Source organism: Mandrillus leucophaeus, unplaced genomic scaffold (genome assembly GCF_000951045.1).
Source record: "Mandrillus leucophaeus isolate KB7577 unplaced genomic scaffold, Mleu.le_1.0 Scaffold62, whole genome shotgun sequence".
Classification (NCBI taxonomy): domain Eukaryota; kingdom Metazoa; phylum Chordata; class Mammalia; order Primates; family Cercopithecidae; genus Mandrillus; species Mandrillus leucophaeus.
This window is the reverse complement of record NW_012106697.1, coordinates 4,466,873-4,490,014: the sequence shown is the minus strand read 5'-3', so window position 1 is coordinate 4,490,014 and position 23,142 is coordinate 4,466,873. Positions and strand designations below refer to the sequence as shown.

The 23,142-nt window shown below is 41.2% G+C and overlaps 1 protein-coding gene across 1 annotated transcript in view; it reads right to left on the bottom strand.

Moving 5' to 3' along the window:
- Positions 1-4,085: 4,085 nt before the first annotated feature.
- Positions 4,086-23,142, bottom strand: part of STOX2 (storkhead box 2) — a 121,170-nt gene continuing 102,113 nt past the window's right edge. Inside the window, exons 3-4 of the mRNA XM_012000152.1 lie at positions 14,010-16,275; positions 4,086-8,406 (exon numbers count right to left, since the gene is read on the bottom strand). Coding sequence (XP_011855542.1) covers positions 8,211-8,406; positions 14,010-16,275 — 2,462 coding nt within the window. The 3' untranslated portion in view covers positions 4,086-8,210. The remainder of the gene's footprint in view (positions 8,407-14,009; positions 16,276-23,142) is intronic.

Sequence of the window (23,142 nt, the reverse complement as noted above, 5' to 3'; positions counted from 1 at the left end):
ACAAAATATCCTTTTGCATGATATGTCCTTTTGTTTCATTGTCATTTTCAGACTATAAGAATACAGGCACCTTTGGTCTAATGCGATATCCATCCATCCATCCATCCATCCATCCATCCATCCATCCATGCATATCTGCAAGTTACCATTTATCAGGCCTCTGATGACTCAGCTGGTGGCAGATATCTACAGAAGTGTTGGAGAACCAAAGGCTCTTAGTGCAAAGGTGAGAGTGGCAATGAGATTGAGGGATGGTAGTGGTCTGTGGATACAAGGAGGGAAAGACAATATAAATATAAAATTTAAAATACTAGTGATCAATTGTGGTTATCAATAACAGAGAGCAAGAGTGAGTCCAAATATTAATAGCATAACAACAAACAAATGAAAATCATTGCTATTATGCAAAGTGAAGAGTAGTAAAGTAAAATAAACTCAAGGTAACGGAAAATAAAAATAATGCATGGAACTTTACACTAAAGGATGAGAAGCAAGGGAAACGCGAAGGAAAGTGACCTGGGAGGAATTTATTTGATGGAATTCAGGAGCTGCAGTTAAGCAGCCTATTCGGCCTCTCTTGAGCACAGGTGCCTTGGTTTTTCTTGAAATTCCTGTATGGAGCAATGCACTGTGCAAATGTATTAATCACATATGATTAACTATTTGCTTGACAGGAAAGGTCTGGAGCCACTGAGTGTGAAGGTCGGGGGTGGGGTGGGGGACCAAGATCCAAGTTCTAAATCCAAGAACTCCCACAGTAGGGATAAGATTTTACAGTTAAATGAAGTATTAAGGTCAGGTGAATAACTTCTTTTGATTACTCAGTGGTTCTCGATTTCATGGCCAACACCAGGGAAGGAGGCAAGTATTGAGCACTCTGCTTGAATTTTCTCTAAGGAGGGGGAGAAAACCCACCACTCTAAGTGCTAAAAATAAGTTAAAACCATACCATTTCCTTTGGAAAGACAACATGTTTATGAACTGTGACCATTCTCTCCAAGGAATCAGAATCCTGCCTTCCGCCTTCTCCTTAAGTCCCCACGTTTCCTCGGTTCACTAGATAGTTCTGAAAGGAACACACAGTTACCTTTCCTTGACCACAGCTGCTTTTGGTCCTAGAGTAAAACTCACAATACACTCCCAGTATTCCTGCTCTTCCTAACTTCATGCCTGAAAAAGGAAATGTCTGTATTGAGACAGTTTAAAATATATAGACGAACTTACGCAACAAAATACAACTTGTTCTTCAAAGCAGTCACCTTGCGGTCTCCAGACACGTATCCAAAGACACTGTCATTATTCACAACAATTTTTGGAAGTCTCCTTTGGATATTGCCTTTATAAGAAAATCAGGCTCGACTTTATGGCTCATTGTTTTTGACTGAGAATGCTATTTCCTAGCTTCATCATTAATGGGGCAGCAAATCCCTTTGGTTTGAAAAAGCCCATTCTCTGCGGACAAAGATTTGCTACAGTGAAGAGACGCAGAAGAATGTATGACAGCTGAAGGCAATTAAACACGGGGGCTTCCGAACCTGTGCAAGTGACTCACTGGTACATGTGAGCAGCCTCCTCGTGTTTACCGGGAAGAGGATCCCATCCGCTTAGGAACAAAAGCTGAGATATGAGTGCTAATGAAAAAGAAACCCCAGACCTAATCACATCACTTTATCATTTCATATAGAAAATGTAGTTATACGCATCTCTCTCGCTCTGTTTTAAATCCAATTACCTAAAAATGTGATTTTTCCCCCAACTTTCATGGAAAAAGAATTTTGATCAGATATTTTCACTTTTAGTTGTTTTAACTCAGAAGATCTAATAATATTGTGTAATCAAAAATGTTATAAAATCCTATTAATCGAAGATAAATAAATGAACCTCACCTAAAATATTTTCTCTCAAGCACCAAAAAAAAATCCACTTAAGACATATAACCAAATGTTATTTAATATCTTAAAAAGTAACACAATCCAAAATGGATATTTCACACAACACTACATAAACAACATGAACACAGTATCACCATAGGGAGGGACTTTCAAATATAGACTTACAAAAATCCCTGTCCTTTTTTTTCTTTTAAGTTATTATACTAAGCATGACAAGTAATCATCATTTACAGTATGGTACACGGACACGATAAAAACCATGTTACAAATGTGCTGTTATAAATCAGTAACATCAGGGAAGACATTTCATGAACTGTAATTATTTCATATGAAATACTATACAATATAAACAGAACATCCATCTTGGATGACCTTTACAGCAACCAGAGACCAAGTAATTTAAAATTTTTTTTTCAGTGCAAACACATTTTATTCAAGGCAGTCTTGGCTGCAAAACTCCTTTCTAACATACAGTAAATCCCACTTGCACGTCTTAATTCATTTACCCTAATGCAATAGTCACATTCAGTCACTCAGAGAAAGATACCTGCAGAATTATGATCCCTTTAAACTTGATGTTTAAATTTAATTCTCTTCTAGAACGTAGTATCTGTGTCAACTGCTCTAAGGACTTTAATTTGTAGCTGTCAATACTTGCATGAAGGTGACCCTGGGGCAGCTCTATTCCTCACCCAGCAAGTGTGCACCATACTGCACAGTGCTCTGCCCTTCCAATGTGGAAACCGTGACGGCGTGTCAGTATCTAGGTGGGAGAATGGAAAGGAGGACCTCGGAGGAAAGGAAGCGGAGGAGCTGCTGCGTGTGTACTTCATGATTAGTTTCCTGGAACTTCAGAGGACAGATATTGGAGGAGATCTCAGGTCTCACATTTGGTACCTCTTCTTGGTGGGAGCAAGGGAACAGGTTCACTAAGATCAGCCTTGGGACAGGGGGGCAGGCAACTGTACATGGACCAGTCAAGCTTCTAACCTTACATTTCCAGCCTTCCAGAATCATCACTGCCTGACTTGAAACACCCCCTTTCCTCCTTGGCATGGTGTGTGTGTGTGTGTGTGTGTGTGTGTGTGTCCACATTTGAAGCCAACAATTAATGATTACAGCCCTATAACCGATCATGTACAATCGTAAGAAAGTTTAGTGCCCCTTGAGTCTTGTAGAATTCTGAATCTTGTGAATCATCAACTGTAAGTCATAGAACTGTAAAATCACAGGATTGTGTGTTAGGGGAGCCATCACTGGGAATCTCCTTGTGGGCTGCTGCTGCAAAAGACGCAGAGTATTAACTCAATAGGAAGGTGCCAATGTCTGTGTGAAACACACAATGAGGATGTAATAATGAATGTTTTCATATATGTAATTTATGAAACATCTCCTGAATAAAAATCTGTGGGAGAATATTGGATGGATCCTTAATACCATAAGACCTTCTGGGAGAGGAATGGGGCGACAGCTGATTCTTTTATCTCACTTGGCAAAGCTCAGACTGATAGTAATCTCTTTCCTGCCCACATTTTACTAACCCAAAGCAAAACAGTGTTTTCCGTGCCTTTTGCATTTCATGTTTCCTGTGTTCTAGCTCCCCCAAGCCCTAAACATGTGTAGAAATGTCAATCACTACCAGAAGAGCCCTGGATGATGTTGACAATGGGCAGGACGGTCCTGGGGGAGACCGGGGAAAGAAGAGAGCGCTCCTGCTTGGGCCACTGAGGTCTGGCAGCACGTGGCTAGTTGTGACTGGCCTGTGGTGATGGAGGAGATCCCTGTCAAAGATCATCTATCTCCTAATTTGAGAAAACACTTAGAACTGGAAAAGCTCCCTCAGAAATCCAGCTCCTCCAAAGTAGGGCTCGATATACTGTACTGAATTTCTATGGTGCTAAGGAGCACTGTGAAGAGTACTTGATAAAGTTTTTAATTAAAATTTCTGTTTCAGCACCTTCCACTGCCAGGAGCAGTCGTGTTCCTGAATGATTTAGCACGGGAACTATAGAAACCCAGTATGAAACTGTAAACAAGGGTGTGTGTCCAGATCTGCTTCTGACTGCAATGGCATTTGGGTGGATCTGTCAATCACCGGCTTCATCCATCGATACCAGAAACGTGTGCTGAGGTGTAAAATTCCAAACACCCTGAACTTTTTTTTTTTGAATGAAAATGGACAAAAGTGTCAAGTTGTATTTGTTTTCTTTGACTTTATTAGCACACATCAGAAAAATAGCTTTGTATTTAGTGATTTCTCATGATGGTCTATCAAACAGATAGAAAACAGATCATTGATAGCTGCCACTGTGTTTCTGGGGAATCTTAAGTCACTCCTTTTGTTTTATTCATTTCAAGTATGGGTATTACAAAGATGACCTGTCTTGTGAATTGTTTGTGAATCTGAATGCTTTGGAAGCACTTTGAGATCCCAAAGTGAATCGTGAAAAGTCATTATGTTGTTGGTTTTTAAATCAAGCTCCAAATACTGCCCATGTTATAAATGGCGAGACTTTCAAAAAATGATCACTATTGTATCGTGAGCAATATGCTTGTAATTTAAGTTAAAAACTTTATTTTCAAGTACACTTGGTGGTGATAAGTGGTTTATCCTGGGTAGAATTTTGCAAAGCTGCGCCAACCTAAAAAAGGAACAATGCTTCTGCTTCCACTGAACAGGTTTCTTCTCCCCATGGTGACTGCAATGTAATTTAAATTTACATTTTAGAAATGCTGGTTGGGCTATGAAAAAGAGGGACCTGGGAACAGCTGGTGTTCAGATCATTGTTATTCCAGATTAACTGTGAATTGACGCTTCCTGAACCCGACCTTCACAACATCAGAGAAGCAGTAACTTGTTATTTTTATCCAGCTAGTCTCCATTCGCCTCTTCTATTTGTTTTCTCTATCTGATGGCACCCCCCCGTTCATATGTTTATTATGGTCCCCTGAGATGTGCAAAATATATATAATGGAATACAAATTATTTAACAGAAGTTGTGGAATTCACAGCACAGCTCTTTTAATTAAAGTGGAGTTTGGGCTCGACATGGTAGCATGCGAGTGAAGGCAGAGCCCGAAGTGCTTCAAGCTTGGCAGTCCACATTGCTTGTGTGTCTTCTGTTACTGAAAACTTAGACTTCAAATCAGATTTCCAAAGGAGTAAATAGCTCTCTCAATTACGTTCACCCATTGGCTCTTCGCCAGAGAACTTTTAACAGGAATGGGTGGGGGGGCGGGGGGGGGCAAAAGAATTTTTAAACTTCTGTTCATTCCTAACAAAATCGACTGCGCTTTCGTGGGGAAGAGAGGAGAAGACAGGATTACATCTGAAAGCCAAACAAGGGCGTAAGAGAAAGCCATGGCGATGGAAAGTCATGAGTCCACAGAGGCAATCACTGACACACACAGCACGCCATGCCCTAATGTTGAAGGAAGTGTTCAACTTTGCGCTTCTGAACGATACACTTTAACACACGGCTGCCATTTCATCAAATTTATGGAGGTAGTTATATGTAAAAATAAAAATTACCATAAAGTAATATGTTGTATCATAATAATACATAAGTGTGCAAAATGCCGACAGATGTGTTGACCCTTTCACAGAGATTCAACCAGATTCGGTTTTGTAAACCTTTCAGTTGCTAAACCCTAAGACTGGATAAGCAGTCGTGTAACACAAAGCTATGATTTTACAGGAGGAAAAGGATACTGGCAACGCCTGGCGAGGACCCCACTGTTCTGGGACCGAGAGCCTCACCGTGACCTCGGATGACATTTGCAATGTGCTGCCGGCAGCCACTCCTCCCCTGTTCAAGAATCTCAATCAGATTCAGGCAAGAATAGTTTTATATGCAACATCTGCTTACATGGTATCACCTTTAAAGTCCATCATTTCTACACTAATGGCTGCTGGTCTAAGGGAGTTTTTAAAAAATTATGTACCCCATAGCATCAGGCAAATAGTGTACATATTTATTTGAATAATGTCTTCTGTAAACCTATATCCCATGAAATATCAATAAATTCCTATGTTAAAGCTTCTCTTAAAGGTAATGCTTTCCTTTCCTGTTCACATAGCATTCGATTATTTCAATGGCTACTTTCAGAGGATCAGCTAGAGGCTGATGTGTTGTTTCCATGGTTATATTATTTATGAACTGAGAGTAGAAGAAAAATTTGAGAGCAGGTTTTTTGGAAAAAATGAATTTAGACAAAAATTTAGTAACCGTATGATATATAACTCCCCAAGGGAACCGACTATGTAGTCTATTAGATACATGATCATTCCTTCTGGACATATTTAAGCGATAAGACAAACAATGCGTCGAGGCATGCCTTGGAGGAAATAAGGCATGAGACTGAAAGCCAACTGGCTTAAGCATTTCAATGGTATGGGAGTTTACTAAGAAACGTGCTGAAGTTTCACTATAGTAAGCACAAAAAAGGAATTTATACCAAACTCAAGGAGTTCAGTTTGACCCAATGCAACTTCCAAATAACTGAAAAACTAGGAGGGAGCATTTAAAGGTTTCAAGAATGAGTCCAACTGTGTATAGGACTGGATTCTTTAAACAGATCACTAGTGATTAAACCTAATACAAAAACAGATGTGTCTCACAAATCATATGTCAATTACTGAAATCGGAGGTGAAAACATTCTAGATTTATTTTGGGATATATATATATTTTATGGTGTATGGCTCCCAGCAGCACATGCCACTGAACTAAATAAAACTTTATGTCAGAACACTTACTTGTGTCCTATGTAACCCTTTTGCAAAGAATATTCCATTACTACAGATCTGTTCCACTGTTCTCAGAAAATAAAACATGGGAACGCTGGAATGTCTCTTTGCTATAAGATGAAATTATTGGTCATCCCTTTGCTGCTGGGTCTTCTTTGTGTTCAACATGACATTGGAAACCAAAGCAAAATGTTAACAAACCGTTTTGAAATAAGTTGGGCTAATTAACTACACATCCACCTAAAAACGCCTCCTGAAATTGGTTACAAAGTATCTGTAAACATTACTCTGGCATAGTTCATGTATGCATAATTGTTATTCTGATAAATTTTAGGGGAGTACAAATTAGGATTATACCACACTAGCAGAATGAGCACATTCTGTTGTTTATTACATGGGCACATGTATATTTCTAATCAAAAATTATTTTAAAAGTTTTCTCTATAGATATCTTCCCAGGAATAAAAGGCCTGAAGTTCAACTCTCCCTAAATTTGCTCTTTCCTATAACCACTAAAAATTATCTCCCACAGCCTAATTTAGGCATTCTATCTAAAACTACATAAAATAGATTTATGTCCTTCCATTAGAAAGAATAACATCCTCAGGCCATACTCTTCATTTGTATCACAAAGAACATTTTGCTTTTAAACAAACTAATTATTGTATCTATTTGAGTAAGATAGGGTCATCCTAAGTATCACGAGGAGGAAATTCTCTTCCTTCAATATTTGAGTAACACCTTTTACAAGTCCACATCACCTCTCCCATCACCTAGAGCTGTGCCCCAGCCAGACTGGAAATTCCTTTCCTTTGTCCACTTCAGATTCAAAGGCCTATATTCCTGTTTGTGATCATGGAAGGTTAAAAAATCAGACAAGCATCTGTTACACTGGAAAACAAAATCCTGAAAACATTCACTCCCAGCGATTTTCATTGCGACCCCTTCTCACACACTTCCACGGGCTCCTGCAAAAGAGTGTCACGAAAACTCACAGTGAAAAATGACTGGTGCATAAACAATTCACACACAAAGGGCCAGGGTCCCTTCTAGTTAGTTTGGCATCTATTTCCCTCAGGGTGGACCCTTGCATTTGACATTTCGTGGTGACTTAGTTTTTTTGTTTTTTTTGTTTTTTTGTTTTCTGTTTTTTTGTTTTTTTTGGAAGTGTCAAGGATCAGTTCTGTGGCACCGTTTAACCACAGACTGGGAGCAACACGCATCTGTGGCATTTTAAAATGGAATTGGCAACTGCATGACATTGAAAATGCATATTACACTTACAGTGTCTAGACTTTCCTATGTGTGCTCAGATACAATTAGTGAAGCAAAAGTATACATATCACCCCTACTGTTATTCAGTTGCTACAGAGCCATAAATGTGAAAAGCAATACTCTGAAATAAAGATTTTTTTTTGTTTTTTTGCCCTAGCCCTACTTAGCAGCACAGTTTAAGTAAACACAAAAACTGTGGTTGAGATGCTTGTCTTTCCAAAGATGTAAACATCAGTCCCAGTGTCGTAAACTTTGCTGTATCGAATGAGACAGAAGATCTGAGGCAGAAGGACTATCACACACTAGTAACAGAAGCTTGCAAGCAGTTGGAAGGTTTCTGTAGCTTCTCAGCTTCATTTGTCGGCGGGTCCGCGCTCGCTCGGAAGTTGAAGGCTGGACCAGCTCCACCATGCGCCGGGCTCAAAGCAGGGTTCTGACGACGGTTACTTTCAACAATGCTTGATGTGTTGGAAGCCAGGCTCTCCCGAGTACTAAAAGAGTAAAAAGGGTTTGTTTTGTTTTGTTTGGAACATAAATAATTATAAATTGAGCCCCAGAGGAAGAGCAAATGATGTCGTTAATGGATTTCCTCTGTTGGTTCATAATGTCATATCAATATACATTTCGACTGATTATTCACATCTGCCTCTCCACCACGGGCTCCAGAAGCTTCCACAGACATATAATAATCAGCAGCACACTCAGTGAATAAAGGGTTTTTAAACAGCTAAACGCACTTTGAAATGTCTTCTCCTTCTTTTCACACTCAAGGAAACGACTTCAAAATTTGAGGTGATAGCTAGCTCTCGCAGTGGTTTTTAAAATGGATACTCATAAATACACCTAAGTCATGATTTCATTTCAGGCTGGAAATTCACTGGCATAGCCGCTCCTGAACACACTCGATAATTTTACCCTAAAGATTCCATTTTCGTTCTGGATTAGATTTTGACTTTGGGGGACTCTAAGCATGCCCTTTTTGGGGGGACCCTGAGCATTTGCTGCACAGATGAGAATAAAATTCATTTTAAATGTTTTATTCCACTGTTTCAAAATTTAACACGTTAGTTAAAATACATTATATTTTCGATAAAGGACTGTAGATTTTTTTTCCCTATTGATTTGTTAAGTTTCCATTCATTTCTGCCTCACTTCGGCAGGACTGTTTTTGTTTGGATTTTTGGGTTTTTTTCGTTTTTTTTTTTTTTTTTTTGGAGACAAGGTTTTGCTCTGTCCCCCAGGCTGGAGTGCAGAGGTGTGATCTCAGCTCACTGCAACTTCCACCTCCCTGGCTCAAGCAATCCATCTACCTCAGTCGCCCGAATAGCTGGGACCACAGACATGTGCCACCATACCCGGCCAATTTTTGTGTTTTTAGTAGAGACTGGGTTTTGCCATGCTGCCCAGGCTGGTCTCCAACTCCTGAGTGCAAGCAATCCGCCTGCCGTGGCCTCCCAAAACGCTGGGATTATAGGTGAAATATTGTCCTTTAAAATAATTCGTATAGAATAGATGTGATTTAAAAGTTGTATTATTTTGCTCTCTCTTTTACTTTTTCTAAGTTAGAAACATTTTAATCTATTTCATTGCTTTAAGACATTTAGAACATTTAAGATTTCAAATGCATAGGGCAATGGCAGAAATCAGATGACTGGCCCAGATTGAGAAGAACTGAGTAGGTTTCGTGTTCCAGAACCTCAATGTGGCTACAAGAACTCTATCAGCTACAGAGACTGAGGAAGCCAGAACATTCTCAAAACATCCACTGCATGAGGCAGAGTCAACACTTAGGAAATATTCTCTGAGCGTTGGTCCCCACATCTGACTTAAGCCTGCTAGAGCTAGTTAACAGGTCAAACTACGACAGCGGAGATGTCCTCTCCTCTCTTTCATTCCTATCCTAGGCCGATAGCAATTTTGTCTGAATCCTGTGCTCTGATAGTGCTTTCCAAGAGGTTATTTAAGCCTAACTCCTTGTGGCTTTGAGTTTGCTTCTCACCAAGAAGCCAAGAGTTAATTGTTTAAAAGGCAGTTTGTTCACCACCAACCAAAAACAAACGAACAAAAAAAAACCCCTGGAATTTTCTTGAATGTCAAGGGTGCCTCCAGAAAGGTAATCCACTTATAGAGAGAAGTCAAGTTTTTCATAATGCTTATGGTAAATCTGAGCAAACCTAAAGGACACTCCAAAATGTCATCACTAAAAGGGAAAGTGCTAGACTTGTCTACATGACATGTCCCCCAGGAAAATTCACCAGTGGCTTTGCCAGAGCCACCACTGAGGCATGCAGCAGGCGGAGGAAGGAGGAGGGGCAGGAAAGATGCAAAACCCCGAAGATTTCAAGACACATTCCTTTGGTTTCATTCTTAATCACTAAAGCAACTTTTTACAGTATCTGACTTCCTCATCTCTAAAATAGAGAGTTATGATGGGATTTACCTACTCCTAGGGTGACTGTGAAGAAGAAATAAGCATCAAGGAAGAATCTGTACACTAAAAAGGTAGAAAATGTGGATTATTTCTGTTACACACCTAGCATATAATGAAATAAATAGTGACTGTGGGTTCGCTTCAGAATCCATGTATTACAAATGACATATTTTCTATGGGAAAATACATTTTAAGGTTCAAAGGATTCACTCTTAAACCAGGTTTCGAGGGGTGGGCTCAACATTTATTGAGTGCCTGCTGTATACCAGACACCGTAAACACATATTACAATAGATCATCTGAGCTGGGGTCTGTCTCTACGATAAGATCCCTTTGCCCACCTTCAATCACAGCCAACATGTTAATAGTGGCGAACATGTACAGTACTTCATCTTCTCCAAAGAATGTATTTCATTATTGTTGCAATAATGATTACAGTCTGTGACGTTCACACTGAGGGCTCCGGATATGCTGATGAAAAAGTTAAAGGAGATGGAATGTTAGCAGTAAAAATATTCCTCAAATTCAAAGTTGGGTTTTTTTTTAAAGAGAGCTAATGGAGTGCAACCTTAAAAATAGGATTTCAGGATTTTATAGGGAGGAGAAATGGACCAAGTGGCTGTGTTGTTCGTCCTTCTGTGCGCATGTGTTCCCCTGGCCCCAGGCGTCTACAGCACACGTTCATGCATTACATTAGGCAGATATACCCCTGGCAGCCTTTGGTCTCTTGATTTTCATTTTGTGTTCATCAACCAGCTTTAGGCCTCACATTTGGAATCGCAGGCTTTTCATGTCAAGACTTTTCAGTTTCAATATTAGATCTCATAGCATAGTTCAAGTTTCTACCCTTTTTCCATCTACATCCCCTTTAATTTCCAACGAAAGGGACTAAAGAATTTTGGAAATGTGGCTGAATGAGACTTCTGAGCCAGCACTGAAACCCTGGGGTGTGGAGAAAAATCACCTTTTGGGGTCTTTTTGTTTGTTTGGTTGGTTGGTTGGTTGCGGCTTATTTACTGAAAGATTTTAATAAATGGCCTGTCAGGGCTGGGCACGGTGGCTCATGCCTATAATCCTAGCACTTTGGGAGGCCAAGGCAGAAGGATCTACAAAAATTTTTTTTCAAATGACCAGGCATGGTGTCACACACCTATAGTCCCAGCTACTGAGAAGGCTGAACTGGGAGAACTGCTTGAGCCCAGGAGTTCCAGGAGGCAGAGAGCTACAATCACCACGGCACTCCAGCCTGGGCAACACAGTGAGACCCTGTCTCTAAAAAAAAGTAATAAAGATTCCCATGTCTCACAGCAAGGGTAAGGTATGAGCATGATAATGCTATCTGTCTAAAACAGTCCCCAGACTGGAAAGTAAAGTCTCTAGACGTCAAACACTTTCCTTTGCAGAACACACTCCTGGATCAGCGAGACAACTCCGTGACTTCATTATGGTGTGTAGAAAATAGTTTGTCACCTAGCTTCTAATCGAAGGGTCGTAAATATGAAAGGGATAAATTTAGCAATTGTCTGTAGATTCTCTACTAAGTACATAAAATATATAGGTGATACATGTTTTCATGTAGAGAAAATTCTACTTAATATTAGTGGGCAGACGTGGCTATTGTGCGAAGGTTGTCTCTTTAGAACAAGCTTTACCTTCTGTCATGACAAAGCATTTAACTTTAAGGACACAATGAAACAACTGAAAATCAACTTACTTCAAGAAATAATCCCAGTCATAAATTCTATATTCTGCACCCCAAGTTTAGAGATAGTAAAATATTTTCTGTAGAGATACTGGTTCAACCATTTCATGAATATCTCTGTTTACCTTCAAACAAACAAAAAACTTTCAATGTTATGCAATGGAAGGTTTTCTAGCTAGAACCCATTAAACTACTCCCAATGTCTCCTTAGCAACTATCTCCTTAGTATGGCAGCTTCCTGTCTGTGGAAGTCCAGGGGCCCAGAGGGAAAGGATAAAGGTTTAAAACCAGCGTGTGAAAAGCAGGTAGGAGGCAGAGACTACATAATGAGAAACAGAAGAACAGAAGGACACAAGCAAAGACACCACACCTTCCACCAGCAACTGTTCTGAACTTCTACCACGGCTTACAGACCTTCTGTTTTGCTAATCCGGTATCCACTACTGGGAACTCAAGAGGAAAAAGGAGTAGAACAGGAAAATGAAGGAAAAAAGGATAGTTAAAATAAATCGGAAAATTAATATCTGATTTGAGATAAAAAATTATTTAGCAAAAATGATTTCTTAGAAAAGCCACTTAGTAGACTAGTGGTTTTCAGGCTGAGGCCCGTGGCTCCCTGAGGTCTCAGAGGCTCCTCGAGGGATGGGGAGAGGGACTGGGGCCCACAGTCTCCACTATCACCAAGGCCATCTCTCAGCTCTGTGCAGACATTAGACTTCCACACACGTGTTAACTTGGAAGAAAGGCTCCATGACCAAAATAATAGTAATAATAATAATAATAATAATAACAATGAACCAGCCCTTTAATAAATCACAAAGGCCTAGTATGGGATGAAGGAATTAATGATTCCCAGTTCCAGCTGTGTGATGCTCACTTCCAAAATTATCCAGGGATATAGTGAAATGATCACAACAGAATTAACTTTAATTCTTAATAATTAAAATAAATATATGAAGTACATAATCCTATCTGAATCCGTGTTAAAATTGTAAGTATTGCAAAATCTTGGGAATCACAGCTGATGAGAAATGTCAATCTCTCAGCGGTATTTCTGCATCTCAGAGTCACCAATCTGGAGTAGAAGCTAGGAGGAGAATTAGGCCCCATGTTGCTCTTTGAGGAGAAGAAAGAGTTAAGGAGAAAAAAGGAAGTTGCACAGACTCTTGTTTGCTTTCTGAATCCCTGCACAACTCTAGAGCTTTGGCCATGACCACTGGGCACCACTAACTCTCAACTGTCAACCCTTTGCTGAACTAACACCTACTACCAAGAAGGAACTACAATTAGACTGCCCAAAGGGGCTCCGTCAATTCTGCGGAGGAGAAATAAACATGGCACGTGCTTTGATCTAACAGAGCACAGGCCCCTGCCCTCGCTGTGAGGGAAGAAATATTCCATTTCTTGGCGGCGAAAGGAAGGTGTGTGAGCCAGAGCGACAGGCTGCACAGAACACTGGGATCCAAATGGTAACAAGCTTCTAGATCCATTGGAGAGGTTTTGAGATCTGCTGTTATATTTTCACTAGAGGGATCCCTATCCTAGCATCAATCAATTTACTCCCAACCCCTATCTTCCTCCCCCGCCCCCACACTATTTATTCGACTCAAAAAGTTACTATTTTTGAAGGACTTAAAAAACATCCTTCTCTTAGCATGGGTGGCAATATGAGCGTAGCAGAAAAAATACTGGAAATGCTGGTTTTAGTTAGATCAGACTGATGCAAGTTTGAGGGGGAGGAGCCAACCCACCAGTCCAGATTGGTGATCTCTGCAGGTGCAGAAACATTTTTTTCAATTCCTGAAAAAGAAGTCAGAAACAGATTGTTAACAATACAAACCATACAACTCTTAACCCTCATCCACAGAACTGAGACTATGAAATCAGAAACTTGTCAAGTTACGTGCAGAAAGCCCCAGGCCCCGCTAGGTGCATACGTGCACAGAGACACCTCTCCCTACCGTGGGGAGTTGAATCCACTGTCCACTGTGATGCTGCTGCTGTCCATGCTGTCGAGCCGGGCTGAATGGGTGGCTCTCTGGTTGCTGCTGCTGTCGGTTTCTTTTGGGGCAAGAAGGGTGAGGTTCTTTTCAAATTTCCTCTGCAAGTCTCTTTCCTTCTCCCTCTCGAGGAGCCACTGCATGGTGCCTACGTCCTCTCTATTTTTCTCCTCCTCCGTGTTCTTGTTTGCCCCTTCCTCAGAGTCATCATCATCAGAGACGTTGTAATAGTCAAAAGAGGTTTCCTGGTTCCCTCCTGACTCCTGCTGACGTTGGGAAGCAGGCGTGGCTTGTGCCGCCGAGGTCCCCAAGGACGGTTCCAGTTTCTCACATCGGCCTGGCAATGTGTCAGCAGGTGTCTTCGGGTGAGATTTGAGGAGGGACAGGCTGGATTTGTGATAGCTGTTTACAGACAAGGTGCTGTGAAGAGGTTTGAACAGTGTGTCTTTGCTAAATATCTCTTTCCTCTTGTCCAAGCTGCTGGGCTCGGCACCATGGTGCTGGACGAGGCGTCCGTTGGCGATCCCTTCAGCCACTCCTCCCGAAGCAGCTGGGCCCCCACCCGGCCCTTTTGGTGACTCCTCCTTGTGTCCTACAGGCTCCCTGGAGGAGTGGGGGACCTGCCTATCAGATGGGGAGAGCTTTTTCACCCCCTCTGCCAAAGTCAGAGTGTCATGGTCCTCCTTGTTCTTTCCCAGAGGTGATGGTGCCGTGAGCACTGTCTCACTAGAGGTGTTGCACTGGAAATAGTCATCTGTGGCTGTTTTTGTTGGACAAGAGTTGAGTTCGCCATAGGACGGCAAACTCTCAGGTGGTTTGCCTGGCTCCAAAAGGCTACAAGCGCTGGAGGGTTCCTTGCTGCCACTGACTATCTCTGGAATACACACTTCTTTATAGCTTGTGGACGCAATGTGAGCCCTTTGGTGACCAACAGTCTGTGCAGGCCTCAAAGTACTGTCGTCAATGTAGGATTGGCTGGGGGTCTGGTCGTCTTGGCTGCAGCCTTCAGCCAGGTCTTCCGGCGTCCCTAGAGAAGAAGCACCCAGAGGGCCTTTGGAGTTATCCATCGACCTGGATCTCTCCTTGGCTTTGTTGGATCTCTCATTCCTGGACCTCCGGTCCTGGGTATGGCTGTGGCTTCGGTGCACTTTTGAGTGGGAGCTTCCCCTAGAAGGTTCAGGAAAAGGCATCTCAGTTCTCCTTTTGGCCAATTCACCGGACACATCCCACTCTGGTGTCATGGGGAAGTGGGACTCGAGCACGTTGGTGTTGCTGTGCATGATGAAGTTATCTCCTTTGTGTTCAATGATGAAGCAGCCCTCCCTGGGCACCCTGGAAAGAGGATCACAGAAGTCATACTCCCTTTCACCCGGGATGTCCAGATGGGAACCGTCGGAGGGGTCTCCTTTAGACACTCGTGTCTTGCTGTGAGACCGAGACTTTCCATGGGACTTCCGATGAGTCCTACTCTTTTTACTCCGTCCGCTGTGATGGGCAGAGGAGCCGGCTTTACTCCTCTGGGCCTTTTCTTCTTCCAGTTTCTTCATGAGGGCGGTGTGCCGCATGACATTTTCCACGGTCAGGTCTGGGTTAATGCGCCTAATGATTTCCATCTCCACTTCCCGGGGGATCGTAGCTGGCGTGTCCTCGTCTCGCAGGGGCCACTCTTCAGGAGGAAACTGGGCAGAAAAATTGGCCAGTTGTTTGGTCTTGTCTTTTTTAAAACTTAGCCGGAATAACTTGAGCCCGAATTTTTTTGACTGCTTTTCACTGTCTTTAGGTTTTGAGAGGGTTTCTGTCTTGTAGGAAAAATTTACAGTACTTTTGCTCTTTTCAGTGGGTGGCACCTGGCACAGAGAAGGGGGGCAGTAAGGGTCTTTGCAGTCCTTGGCAGACTTCCTCTGCAGGGTGGGTGCATGCGTGCTGTGCACGTCTTCTCTGCAGCAGTGGCAAGAGTCGCAGTGGTTTCGGGGCAATGTCCTTTCCCTGACACAGCCTGAGGCAGAGGGCGTGATGGTCCCGGGTTGCGGAGAGGTGCACTGAGACCGGTCAGGTATCCTCTCGTCCAAATGGTACCATTTACTGTTAGTTCTTATGAGGGAAGGAGTTATGAAATAGGTCTGCGGGGTCACGATGAAGTAGCCATCTGGAGTTGGGTAGATTTTCCTCTCCCGTACCAGCGTGTTCAGCGTGTGCCGCAGAATTTCTTGGCTTGGGGTTGGAACACCTGAAACAAAACAAAACAAAACAAAACAACAACAACAAAATCCACTTGTGAGAATCAAGACAGAACATGTTGATTCCTGATTTCCAGGATTCTATTCATTATGCCAAGATGCCAAGTACCATGACATGGCCAGGAGGCACTATTCAGACAAAGGTGTTCATTAAGTTCAGTGCAAATCCTCGCCTTCTTGGATAACTCCTAAATTACTACCCACAGAATGAGCAGATATAAAAGCTGTGAAGACAGAGATGGAAGTTAGGTGGAGACAGATTGCTACTGCTGTTACCTGTTGTTTGAAAGACAGAATATTTTAAATGAGAGAAAAATGAAAAATGTTTTCCATAATATGATATAAAAGCAACTAGAGAAGCAGAGTGAAAGTATCTACCTTGATATTAAAAAACACATCTAACATATATGGAGGCTACCACAGAGGAGTTACTGTATGTGCTCATTGTTAAAGATTTGACTTAATAAACTTAGTTTTGTGAATTATATAAAAGGGCAGCTAGACTTGACTACTGGTTATGATGTACCCTCTAATTTTGGAGTCATCGCCTTCCATTTGGAAGCTGACTGCAGCACGGGTAAAATTCACGTAAGAATGTTCTCCTTTTTGGTGTCAGTCAGTAAGATGAAGGTGGTTTTTCTAATTTCTAACCAAAGCGCCCTAATAAATACACAGTGAAGGCTTTGACACTCTATATCTGTTTGTCCAAAATTGCCATATTGGCTAGAATAGAAACACCAGATAAAAATGACGAAAGCTTCTTTGTATGACTGATCATTGTTTTCAAAGGGTTTTTGTGCATGTTTATGCCTCATCTACCTTAAGAGACAGAATTAAGAGTATAAATTCTTAAGAGAGTTTAACTTCTCCAGGCTCCAGCCCACTTCATTTCTTGGGTATTCTTCCTTTCTCAGTGCCAGGCACATAAAGGGTGATAATACTTAGAAGATTGATCTGAAATCGGTCAGGTTGAATCATATGAAACTGCCACTATGTAACCATCTGACTCACAAAAGTAGCAGCTTCATGTGGTTCAGCCTAACACGAATAAGGCAGTGGAAGGTGGAGACCAAAAGGCTGGGCCAGGCTGCTGGACTGAAACCCTTGCCCTGTCATTGCTGGCTGGCGTCGCTGGTTGAATTACGCACTCCCCATCCCAATTTGTATGTTGAAATCCTAACCCCTAATACCCTTTTAAATATGACCTTATTTGGAGAAAGGGTCTTCAGAGTCAAGTTAAAATGAGGTCATTAGAGCGGTCTCTCATCTAATATGACTGATGTCCTTCTTCTGAAAAGGGGAAAGCTAGAGACAGAAAGGCACAGAAGGAAGACACTGAGGAGACACAGAGAAGGTGGCCATCCATAAGCGGAGGACAGGGGGCTCACAGCTCTCAGAAGGACAACCAAGCCTGCTGAGATCGTGATTCTGGACTTCTGGCCTCCAGAACCGTAGGACAATAAACGTTGGTTGTTTGAGCCACCTGCACTTTGTGACAGCAGTCCCAGCAAATGAAGACAGCTGGCACCACCTCAGGCAGCTCGGCCTCTCTGAGCCTTCATTTACTGTCATCACAAGGTGGATAGCAATAGTACCTGTAGCCACTGGGCTGAGGTAAAAGGAGTTTAGTGTGTGTGGAGCAGGGCACAGCACACAGGGAGTGCTCAATAAATATCAGCTGGGAGTTAGTCTCCACTTCGGGTCGGGACACACGGAAAACCAGATTGCCTTCAAACAACGATGTGCACCAACCTAGAACACCTGGGTGAGCTGAGCTGCTTCAACTCCCCAAGTCCTTCCAAAGTAGGAAATCAAGGTATTAGAAATGGCCTGGAATTCTCAAGGGGAGAAAATCCATGAATGCGAGGTAACATACACACCCATTTGTGTGACCATCTTCAGAAGGCATCCTTAGTGACCAAGGCAAAAAAGGTAGCATTGTTCATAGATAATGTATTAATATCATTATTTAATTTTTGAGTTGCATGGTTTCCTTTTAGTCTAATACTTTACTTCTGGTAAGCTAACATTAGTTTTTATACAAATGATTTTAAGACCAATAATAACAAAATTTGTATTTGAATTTTATAATGCTTTCTGTGCAAAATAGAAATGAATTTTTTTCTTTTTTTTCTTTGAGACAGGGTCTCACCCTTGCGCAGGCTGGAGTGTAGTGACAAGATCTCAGCTCACTGCAGCCTCAACTTCCCCAGGCTCAGGTGATCCTCCCACCTCAGCCTCTCGAGTAGCTGGGACGACAGACACACACCAAAACACCCGAGTAGTTTTTATATTTTTGTAGAGATGGGGTTTCTCCATGTTGCCCAGGCTGGTCTTGAACTCCTAGGCTCAAGCAATCTTACCGCCTCTGCCTCCCAAAGTGCCTTCCACTGAATAACTTCAGGGGACACCAGTGACATGGTATATACCTTCTGAGATGAGGGCACACCTCTGCACCGCAGTCTCACGAATGATGCCCACTGTCATTGTTTGGCACAGTAATCAAGATAGCAAGCCCATGTTTAAAACTGACCACATCTTAAATGGTAGCATACTTTCAGTCAACAATATGACAAACTTCCTCAAAAACTCGTAAGGTTCATTTATAAGTATTCATGAGTGACCAGTTTACCATGGCTCCTAATAAGGGAAAGCTGAGGTATGCATGATAAAAATAGCTATTACTATAAAGCAAAAGTTTAATTTTATTATAGAATTTGCTGACTGTAGGTCTTCCAAATGATGATCTTAGGAAACTCATAAAGCTATTAATATATAGAATCATGACTACAATGCAATCATCTTTACTTAAAATTAAAAACAAGTTCTCTGGTGGTTCTCAAATGAAAGAATAAAAAGAAAAATAGAGAAAAAAATTGAGAAACAATTTTCTATTTCCATAGAGTATTTGTGCTTAAATTTTCTTATGTCTTGGGTTTCCAGGTATATCAATCAAATGATGTTTAATTTGCTAATGCACACTAGAAACATTCTTTGCCCCCATCCAATCCATTTTCCATGCTATGACCTGAGAGTTTTCAGACTTAACTGAAAGTTGCTTATGTTTATGATTATCGTTTTATTATTAAGCCCTAGTATACTGACTGATCATCTATGAAATTCGGGGTTCTACCAGAAATCTGTAGGGTTGACCTGAGAAAGTGATGGTTGTGATGGATATTTAACATTTGCATACTCCACTACTTCCAAATTGGACTCTGAAAGTTTATCATGAATTCAGATGTTGAGGGCTTAAAGAATAAAAATACACTTTACATCCTAACAGGCCTGAACCTGACCTCTTCCATACCTTTACATTTTTCAAAGCAAAAATAACTATTTAAAAACACTGCATGACGCTGTGATCTACTTGGATCTACGTATTGCGCTTTTTTTTTTTTTGAGATAACATCTCACTCTGTCACCCGAGCTAGAGAGAAGTGGCACAATCTCGGCTTGCTGCAACCTCTGCCTCTCAGGTTCAAGTAATTATTGTACCTCAGCCACCCGAGTAGCTGGGATTACAGGCACGTGCCACCACGCCCGGCTAATTTTTGTATTTTCAGTAGAGATGGGTTTCGCCATGTTGGCCAGGTTGGTCTGGAACTCCTGGCCTCAAGTGATCCACCTCAGCCTCCCAAAGTGCTGGGATTACAGGTGTGAGCCACCACAATCAGCCTCTGTGTAATGCTTTAGTTCTGTAAATCTGACAAACTGTCAGAACAGAGAGCACGTGGACCTGTTCTGTATGATAAGCACTTTTAAGTGAAACCCTTTAATAAGCCTTGTTAGATTATTCTTGTTTGTGTAGAACGCTGGCTGAAGAAGAATTCGAGAAGAGCTGACACATATAAGGAGAGGAATGGGAGACAGAACACAGTGAATGTAATATTAATGTTCTCCAGCAATCTCTAAAGTCAAGTTCAGCTCCATACCTAGCCTTATAGGTCTATCTCTATGTCCCTGAAGACCAGCCTTCCTCCCAGAAAGATTCAGTTGTAACAGCTTAACAGGTACCAGACCAATTTAAATGATCATTCTGGATGAACGGATGCATAGTTATTTAGAAATATGAGAAGCAAGTATTATTCTTTATAAACCTTTCAAAAAATATTCTTGATTCTGTAATGGAAACTGATAGATAAAAGTTGTTGAGTTGGTTTTCAAGAATTCAGCCAACTTTTTTTCACTTTTATAGAAAAGTGAGAAAAAGGTTTAAGTTTTGATGTATCAGAAATTTTTACTAGAAGACTTTTCACTAAACTTTCTTTAGAATATGGATACCCAAAACAAGAAAAGAAGCCAAATTCTAGACTATACTTTTGATTCATAAAATATACATTAAATATGAGATTCAAATATTTTAATAATACTTTGGCCCAAAAACTTTATTTTTCAGTAGTAAGATATAAAAGAACTACTTTATTCTTGTCTTTAAAAAACAAAAACTATAAATACGATCTTTAAATCCCTCCAGAGTTTTAGCACTGTCATGAAAATATGATTTTCAAGTAGAATTTAAAGGGTTGGGTTTTCTAAAATATTTTCTTCTGCTATAGCTTAAGTGATAGCAAAAGACAGACCAAAAAAAAAAAAAAAAAAAAAAAAAAGCAAAGGAAGGAAGGAAAGGAAAGGAGAAAGGGAGCTAAGAAGAAAGGAAACAAGGCAGGCAGGCAGGAAACAAACTTTGATATTTTATGAAATACAGTTTAAAATCTGGAGCTATTGTTGAACATAACTTTAAATAGTTACCACCATGCCCTAGCCCAGGGGTCAGCATACTTTTTCTGTAAAGAACCACGTAGAAAATATGTTAGGCTTTTAGCCATACGACCTCCATTGCCACTACTCAACTCTGCCACTATTGCATAAGGAGCCAAAGATCATTCATGAGCAAATGGGCATGGCTGTGTTCCAATAAAACTTTATTTACAAAAACAGGTGGTGGGCCACACTAGGCCTGCAGGTTAGCAAACTCCTGTGCTAGACTCGGGTTTGTATGGTGTCCCTGCAAACTTCTGAGGCTGACAAATGAGTCATCAGTGTCACACAGAAGAAAAGGCTCCTCTGTCTGTCTGAAAACCAGGGCTTTGGGATTTAAGTTCCTTTGCCATAAAAGCTAGCAAAACAGTTATTCTTTCAAGTACAAATGACCTATGGATTACTCCACAAAGCATTCCAAGTTAGTGATATTGTTATCAGCTGCTTGGCAGTGAGGAGCATCTTACTATTACACACTGGCTCTGTGTTCTTTCTATTCTTTATAGCCCAGAAATGGGTGGTATATAAGCAACTTTAGAAACGCCGTGTGATTTCTCATGAAGCTAAATAAAAATACAAGGATTTAAAAAGCTGCTGGGTTGTTCAATGTCAGAAGTGGCTACGCACTCACAGGGCAGAAAGCAGGTCCTTCCTCCAAGACCGTCGTGTTTGCCAACACTATCTGTCCCCACTTAGGTGGCTCTCACCTGGGATTCTGTTTCTCTCACTACTGAAAGGAAAGGGGTTTGCCTAGGACTTAACACAAAGAGATAGGCAATCAGATAGTGAAGACGATTCAGAGATACTAAAATGCTAGAAAGCTTAAAATAATTTGTATGTTGCAAGGGTGGGTTCATGTTAGAGATTTTGAACCATATACATATTATCAAACATAGTAATTAGAATATTGAAAAAGGAGGAAATATCACAAGGAGAGGGAGAAAACGTTTCTCTGGGACACAAGGAGAAGCAGGGAAACCAATGTGGTAGATAAGATCTCTACTTAGCTTAGAACTAGTCCTCCCGTTCTCTTCCCATGTGTGGAGTGCACTTCCCCACACCTTCACTTTCAGTTTAGCAGGTTTGCTTTGGTCACTGCAATGTTAATGGGGCTGCCATGAACAAAGCTTGAAGAGCAATGGGCTTGTGCTCTGGTGCCTCTGACATCCCACGAGTGAAAGAGATCTCCATTTGCCCCCTTTTCTAAACAGGATGGGTACAGATGGAGCAAAACTACCCTGCTGGACCCCACCTGGATCAGCTGACTCCTGGGGAACCCACAGAGGCGTGAGTGAAATCTGTGCTTGTTGCCATAGGCCTTTGATGTTCTGTAGTTGTTTGTTACCCAGAATTTTTGTAGCAAAAGCTAACTGATACAATTAACAGCTTATATTTACTAAGATCTCTTCTAAGTTGAATGAAAAATACATCAAACGTTCCCTTTTAATATAATCTCTATTTCAATCTAGAAACAGGCTGAGTCCACACCAAGTTGGTAAACTGGTAGCCTGATAATGTATTTCATTTGACTTGCACGTTGCTGGCACACAAATGTTAAAACGTATACACACATACAATTGTCAATATTTAAGAAATGTAGAGATTTCCCATAAGACCAAATTTCCAGATTCTCTTGAAACATAAGACTGGCAGCTCTGGCAGGATGTCCATTGGGGGTGGGGTGACAATACACTGGCTCTCTTGAGAGACGGTCCTGCATTCTGCAGCTTGTCACCCTTCCTAACGCCCTCCAGCACGAAAGCATCAAATGCCACTCGCACAACGGCTGGGCTGTTGCCTCCTTTTTATAATATTTAAGAAAAAAGTAAATATTTTATTTTTTAAAAATGAAATCCTAATTTATCAAATATTCTTTTCTTAAAACTCATCAAGCCATGACACAAATAGGTAAGATATGTTAATTTTTGACATGACCCTTTCTGCAGTTTAACTCCCCAGGACTAAAGTTTTCAGTTGTTGAACCCTCACATTCATGTATTTAAAGATTAGATTGCAAAGATGACTGGAGTCCGGGTCATTTTTGCCAGATCCTTCATGAATTCTGAATTGATTTCTTCCTCTCGGTGCCAATTTGA